The sequence below is a fragment of the Mercenaria mercenaria genome, chromosome 11 (genome assembly GCF_021730395.1).
Source record: "Mercenaria mercenaria strain notata chromosome 11, MADL_Memer_1, whole genome shotgun sequence".
Lineage (NCBI taxonomy): Eukaryota > Metazoa > Mollusca > Bivalvia > Venerida > Veneridae > Mercenaria > Mercenaria mercenaria.
In genome coordinates this window covers 82,424,654-82,432,771 of record NC_069371.1, presented here as the reverse complement: position 1 = coordinate 82,432,771, position 8,118 = coordinate 82,424,654, and the positions used below count along the sequence as shown (strand labels likewise).

The following is an 8,118-nucleotide window of genomic DNA, read 5'->3' as shown; positions in this document are numbered from 1 at the left end:
AAATTGATTCCATCACTGAACTGAAAAAGATAAAATACACACATTTACACAAAAGCGCCATTGGTGGAATGGTTAAGGTTAAGAAATCAATTGCTTCTCACTGCTGTTGGTTTGAAACCTTGCTTCGGATGTAGATTTCTTTCATGTGAGGACTCCATCCAGCGGGCCATTGGCCCATTTGCACCAGAAATAATGCCTTGAAGGCCATATGGTGTCTTCCTCCACCATAAAAAGCTGGACAGTTGTCAGATGACATATAATTGTTATGGTGTGATGTAACTGTACAAAAACAAAACATGTTGACACATTTACACTGTATTCTGTTTTAGGAGCTGTAGCTGAAGAATATAATGCATTTTTCTACTCGCTGGTGTCACAAGATACAATGGAGATGCAGTACTCCCTCAAGCGGCAGAGATTTCTCATCAACCAGGGATACAGCTATAAAGTGATCACAAAGCTTGCTGGAATGGAAGAGGTAAGTCAACAAACCTGAGCCAGTCAAAGGCATAGCTGGCCCTGTTAGTTTGTGGTTCTGGGAGTTTGATTCCTAGGTGAGGAATATATGTACTCTGGTGTCAGTTTGATAGAAGACATTGTATCTGAAATCATTCATCTTCTGCCTCTGTGGAGAAGTTGACATTTACTTGTGGAGAACAGGTACGTACTGGTAACACTAGTTATTTTAACTGCCTGCTGTTATATAACTAAAATTTTATCATAATAAAAAGAAATAATGTTGAAAAATAGCACTAAACCCAAAACAAACAAAATCAGACAATTTTAATTTTGTTTACTGTACTATAAAAGTAAAATGATTGAGTTTGAAATAATTTTTCATAGTTTGATTGATTACCATGGTAACTTGCAGGAGGAACTAGCATATACTACCAAAGAGGAACAGGCACAAGTGTTACAGAAGGTGATAGCTGCATCAGACCAGGATGCTGAGGAGGAGAGAATTGTGGGAGAAGGTTTAGGCGGGAAATCTGTTGTAAGTTGTCGTCTGCTCACAATTAGTATTGTTTCTGTAGAAGACTCAAGTTGGAAAATATTTTGTAGGTTGTTTTGTTCAAACAGTTTGCACTGTTTCTGTACAAGGTTTAGATGGGAAATGCATTGTAAGCTGTTGTCTGCAAACAATTTATAATGCTTCTGTTTAAGGTTTAGATTGGAAATCTGTTTTAAGTTGACGTCTTCAAACAATTTGTATGGGGCCTCCATGGTGGAGTGGTTATGGTTGATGACTTTAAATCACTTGCCCCTCACCGATGTGGGTCCGAGCCTCACTCTGGGCGTTGAATTCTTCATGTCACAAAGCCAACCAGCATTCTTATGGAAGGTTGGTGGTTCTACCCAGGTGCCCGCCCATGATGACATAGTACACGGAGGGGCAGCAGGGGTCTTACTTCACCATAAAAGCTGGAAAGTTGCCATATGACCTATAATTGTGTTGGTGCGACGTTAGTTCATTCAAATGGATCATCCTTTCTCGTTTTTATGCCCCCCTTCGAAGAAGGAGGGGTATATTGTTTTGCAGATGTCAGTCGGTCGGTCAGTTGGTATGTAGACCAATCCATTTCCGGATGATAACTCAAGAACGCTTTGGCCTAGGATCATGAAAGTTGATAGAGAGGTTGGTCATCACCAGCAGATGACCCCTATTGATTTTGAGGTCATTAGGTCAAAGGTCAAGGTCACATTTGCTAGGAACAGTTAAACGGTTTCTAATCTTCTTGTTTAAAACCACAGGGCCTAGGGCTTTGATATTTGGTATGTAGCAAAATCTAGTGGTCCTCTAGCAAGATTGTTCAGATTATTTCCCTGGGGTGGAATATGGCCCCATCCCGGGGGTCACATGGTTTATATAGACTTTTATAGGAAAAAACTTTGAAAAACATCTTGTCCAAAACCACAGGTCCTAGGGCTTTGATATTTTGTATATGACATCATCTAGTGGTCCTCTACTAAGATTGTCCAAATTATTCCCATAGGGTCAAATATGGCCCACCCTGGGGGTCACATGGTTTACATAGACTTATGTAGGGAAAAACTTTGAAACTCTTCTTGTCCAAACCAAAAAGACTAGGGCTTTGATATTTGTAATGTAGCATCATCTAGTCGTTCTCTACCAGGTTTGTTCAAATTATCCCTCTAGGGTTAAATATGGCCCCACCCTAGGGGTCACATGGTTCATATAGACTTATATAGGGAAAAACTTGAATAGTCTGCCAATATATTGGGAAAATGTGACTTCTGATGGCATTTTTTGTTAATGCTCGGATATTAGTATTAAAGTGTTCCTTAGAATCGAACATGAAATTTAAAAGGGGCTGTCGCCTTCTAGGGTTCCTCATTACAGTACAATGGGGTCAAAGGTCAAATAAGTGCATTTACAAATAAATTATGCCGCTGTGCACTCGTTTTATTTTCATATACCATCTAAATTGGTTTAAATACTGTGTCTCAATGCCTTTTACTATTTTGTAAATAAAACTGATGATAATATATAAAATATGTATCTAATATATATATAATATTATATAGAATAATATATCTGGGAAAATATGACGGCAAAGTATGTTTACTTGATATGTTTGCTAATCTTTATATGTGGATGAACTAGTGAAATATGGTTTGAAAATGTTGTATCAAAGGGTTATTTCAATGTAAATTCAAGGTCACAGACACGTCAAGGTCAAAACTGAACTTTTAAAAATGACTGCTAAGTTATTTACGGTAGCAAAATGGTGCGTATATTAACAATATACACAACAACTTTTCTGACTCCACACCTGCTTTTCCCTTTATCGCCAAATTTGACAGATTTGAAGGAATGTTTTACACAATGTTAAATGATTATTCTATTATAATATAACATAAAAACCACCATAGCCTATTGTAAATTCATTAAACTGTTATGGTAACAATAAGGTAACCCTTAAATTAAAAGTCACATTAGTAAATTCCAACTCACAGTAGTACACTTTGACCCTATTAATTCAATGATATTAAAATTGTTATATTCTGAATGTTCAACTCTGTTTAGTTGTAACGGAACATCTGTTAATATTTTCTGTTTGTACATATTAATTTTCATCAGGTTTGTGACGTCATTAATGACACCAAATTAATGACAAAATTGTTTAATCCCGCCTATGACAGTATTGCCGTATACAGACCAGCACCAAGTTGCATTCATTCAGTGACATTTTTTGTAGGGGGACGAGGGGTGGGGTACCTTATTTAAACTGTCATGGCACAACGAATGTATGAACAATTGATATCGTTGTTATGTTTATTTAATTGAACTGGTTATTAAACAGTGTGTCCAATTTTCATTCAAATTTGTCACAGTTTGGCAGAGATAAAAACAAAAGTCAGGTGTGCAGTTAGAAAAATTGTTGAGCAAATGATTACAAAATGACACTGCAAATGCATTTCTTTCATTTCAGGCAGCAATAAAACTTGAATTTAAGCTTTGAACTGACTATAAACATATTGTACAATTTTTGAGAAATGAGTGCAAAAGACAAAATATGATAGGTTTTGCAGAAGAATACTAAGCGGAAAATGAATTACATATAAATGTATAAACTTCTTAGTAATACGTAAATAGTACTTAAGCTCAATCAGATGAGCACATATCTAATGATCAAGGGGCCATGAGTTCGACCCCTGGGAGTGGTGAATGTTCTCCATGACAGTTTGATAATAAACATTGTCATGAGTGATTTCGTCCTCCACTTTCTGAATCATTTGGAGATGTGGGCAGTTACTTGCAGGGAAAAGGCAGCTACTTGTAGAGACTCCAGATACACTGATTAATTGATAATAATAAGTTAATTGACCGCCGTTACATTTATAATATTATATGAAATACTTCTCCAGCCCCTAAAGAAATGATTTCAGATCTGGTTTAAATGGGACATTTTAGAAGAATAACTGAAATATTGGTCAGAGCATAGGTTTACACTGTCACAGTACATGTACGGTAATAAACTAATCAGAAGAGATTTGTATGATTTCAACTAGTTAATCTATACACTATTCCCTTGATTCACTGTAATATAGTTATTTTTTTTTACTACAAGTCAGGCTTTTATCATCATATTTTAGGTATTTCCAATTAAGTAGCACATTTCAAGAACTAGATTTTTTATCATCGAAGCTCTTAATGCGATATTTGCGCCATTTTAATCTAAAAATTCACCACGCTATTTCTGTTTCGATCTTTTTTATCTTTGGCTTTGCTTCTACACTCTCACTTCTTATTTAAATCAAAGTTGAAAAACGAATCAGATCGTAACAATTAACAGATCCGACATATGGTTTCAGACAGGATGTCCTTGACAACATTGTGAAAACAGTGATACATTGAAGTTATACCTTCCGATATTTTCATGATTACTGACATAATTATGATGGCTCAACTAATCAAAATGATGAAATATTGTGGTTCGATAGTTACCACGAGATATAAAAAGTGTAAAAATAACCTTCCTGTAGGATGAGAAGAGCATGAAGAAGAGATCTGAAATTCAAAATGATGGATTTATAATAAACAAATAATGCCGATTGATATATTATGTCAGGCTAACCCGTCAATAGCTTGTGAAGTGATCGAGTTTATTCATTTTTTATACAAGGGTAAGAAGTTATTTCTATATAAGGGAAATTCATTCCAACATTCCGCACTGAATTTAATTGACAATATATTTTACACGTTTAAGGCTACAATAGCATTAGCTCACAATTGCTTATTTTATAACAACAGTAGATTCCTTCTTGATACATTGGTAAGTTTCTCCACACGATTCTATCACCAACCAATCACTCGGAAATCTAAAGGTGTTGTAACAGGAAAACAAACATGCTTTGCCCCTATATTCACGGTCATAAAGATCATACTAATAACATTCGATATACTATCGAATTCACTGAGAATTATCAAGCCTTTTTGAAGTTATGACATCTTAAGAACCAACATAAACAAATATTTACAAAATTGTAGATATTGAAACACTTGAAGAGCGGTTACAAGTTCTTATAATAGCCTAATGTCAGAGTGCAAGGAATAATTTTTTAGCTGATTCAAAAATATGAAAAGTACCATTTTTCATGCTGATCATCATCAGTAAACCAATGGAATAGAGTTTTGATTGACACCATGGACAGTTAAGATAATGCTTGAGAAAAATTTCACATTTCATTTTATCTCACAAACAGACTTAATCAAACCGAGTTTGCTATTTTTGCGTTCTGGAGTTCTATGCCGCCGAAGGAACCTATAGATCTGTCAACAGTTAGTACAGCCAAACTATTTTCACGAGAGTTTGATAGGACAAGCAACATGTGTTCGAGATATCAGTAGTACAAGCTAACGTGACGTATACATTATATAGACCTTACATAGAGTTCGAGCGAGCAAACTTTGACTTTGCTAGTCTTTATAAAATACAGTCAAACCTGTCTATAAAGACCACCCTTGGGAGAAACAAAAAGTGGTCTTAATTGACAGGTGGTCTTTGTTCACAGGTAAAACATAGTGTAAATGTCAAAATAGGAAACAAAACCAGTAGTGTTTAGAGCCAGGTGGTTTCTGTTCAGAGGTGGTCTTTAGCACAGGTTTGACTGTACGCGCCATAGAATTTTTCTACCTGTACTGTTCATACAGACAACCATACAGGTAACCAACCAGCCATTATGGAAACTGTTAGCCAGAAAATGGAAATTTTAGAAGCATGAGAAAAATAACTTTCATAAATGAACAAAATATTCGTGCATACGACAATTTAAGCTCATTCTATAGAAATACCTTTAGTTGTTTTGAATTTAGCCAGTCTTAAATGCAATAAATCTATTTGAAGTAATTTATTTTACTTCTGAAATTCAAAATTATCACCGAAAAATTACAAGTTTGTACTAGAATGTAGCAAAATTTGCAGATATCTGAAGTTTATGCACTTACTGACCTTTGACCTTGTGCTGTGACCTTACTATGACACTTAGAAGGCGACAGCCCCCCTGAAAAGTTTCCAATTTTTATAAAGTTAACAATGAACATGGCTGTCGGGCATTAACAAAAAATGCCATCATAGCCATTTTCTAGGCCTCTTTTTTGGATATATAGGCAGACTAGAATCTTCATGTCTATAACCTACATCATTCAAATTTGGACCACATGTATTGTTTTAAGTGGCAAGATGAACCTTGACATGAGTTGACCTTGATCTTGACCTAGTGACCTACTTTCACATTTCTGTAGCTACAGCCTTCAAATTTGGACCACATGCATAGGTTTGTGTACCAAAACAAACTTTGACCTTGTGATTGACCTAGTGACCTACTTTCACATTTTTGAAGGTACAGGCTTCAAAGTTGGACCACATGCATAGTTTTGTGTTCCGAAATAAAATTTGACCTTGATTTTGACCTTGTGACCTACTTTCACATTTCTCAAGCTACAATGAACTTTGATCTTGAGATTGACCTAGTGACCTACTTTCACATTTCTGAAGGTACAGGCTTCAAATTTGGACTGCATGCATATTTTTGTGTTCGGAATTGAAATTTGATATTGATTTTTACCTAGTATCTACTTACACATTTCTCAAGCTACAGCCTCCAAATTTAAAGCACATGCATAGTTCTGTCTACCGAAATGAACTTTGAACTTGAAATTGATCTAGTGACCTACTTTCACATTTCTCAAGCCACAGCTTTCAAAATTGGACCACATGCACAGTGTTTTGTACCGAAATAAAATTTGACCTTGATTTTGATCTTGAGCTAGTCTTGAAATTTTGGAACATTAAAAAATGGCTCAGTGGTTGGTGCCAAGATCACTCAGTGATCTCTTGTTAGGTTAATAGGTTAAAGGTCAAGGTCAGATTGGAACAGAACAGTAGAACTTTTGTTTACAGTGAGCATATAATTTCAATGTGCAATTACTGAATGCATCAAGGGGGCATTTTGTGTTCGACGAGCTCTTGTTGGTATATTAACTTACTGTAAAGATTGCGATTTGGGAATTTGTTGCATAAAAATAATCAAGAACTTTTTTCTGTGCCTTCTTTTACAGATGGGAAGAAAAGTTGGCAGTATGAGTTCAATGTCTGGAGCAGACGACAATGTGTACATGGAGCTGTCAAGAAAATCATCCAATAAACATATGCATCCATTGTTTAAAAAGTTCAGAAAGTGAAAACATTGGAAGTATACACATTTAGTGTACATGTGGGATAAACTGGGGTCATTTTCAGGGACTTTGTTGTTGGCATATTATATTATTCAGTGGCAGGATAGTTATTTTCCGTAGCACAAATGCAAATTCTAGTGTTCATTAATCATCCACTTACCTCAATATATCTTGACCATCAGTGATATGTATATACAGTGATAATTGATAAAGCAGTAGTCAAATGTTATTAAGATTTTAATTCTTATAACTAAATCATTTTTTCTTGCCAGGTAGTTAAATGCCATAAAATCTTGAGTATTTTAGGCACTACAAAACATGATTAGGGATAAGGTTTCCCCAAAATAATAGATCAGACAATGTTATACCACACAACCGGAAAATAGATATTGTCTAAAAGTAATGCAAATGTTTATGCATTTCTAGAAACACCTAAAGATCTGGTTCATTTGTATATGTTTTGGGTAGATCCTGAAAACTCAGACATTCTGTGACAAGTTCTCATTACTAGAAGAAATGTGTTCATAAGCATTTTTGGTGTATTGATCAACTCAAAGAATTTTATGTAGATCTTTGATTTGTACATTTATGTTTTGATGAACTAGTTAATAAATTATCAAAACTTAAAGTGTTTCTCTTTCTGTCTGTAATCAACTTTATTCGATTTTTGTGCATAAAAAGTTAAAAGGACACAAGTTTTGTTTGGTGTGATGTTATCAAATTTCTTAAAAGAATCCGATTGCTTGAGGTTGCCAGGGGATATGCAAACTACTTGAGCAATGATGTACACGTAGGCCAATCAGCATTAAAAGCTTAAGTTTTTGTGTGTTTTTTTTTCTTTAAAAAAATGAGTTACGGTACTGGTAGACATTTCAGTTATGCTGGTTGTGTATTGCACAAAGGTTAAATTGTGAACG

General features: G+C 35.1%; 1 protein-coding gene across 1 annotated transcript; it reads left to right on the top strand.

Moving 5' to 3' along the window:
• The first annotated feature begins 333 nt into the window (after positions 1-333).
• Positions 334-7,829, top strand: LOC128546688 (general transcription and DNA repair factor IIH helicase subunit XPB-like). Its single transcript, XM_053517933.1, has 3 exons — positions 334-478; positions 872-994; positions 7,085-7,829. The coding sequence occupies exons 1-3, from the start codon at positions 386-388 to the stop codon at positions 7,205-7,207; spliced, it is 339 nt and encodes a 112-aa protein (XP_053373908.1). The 5' UTR covers positions 334-385; the 3' UTR covers positions 7,208-7,829.
• The last annotated feature ends 289 nt before the right edge of the window (positions 7,830-8,118 follow it).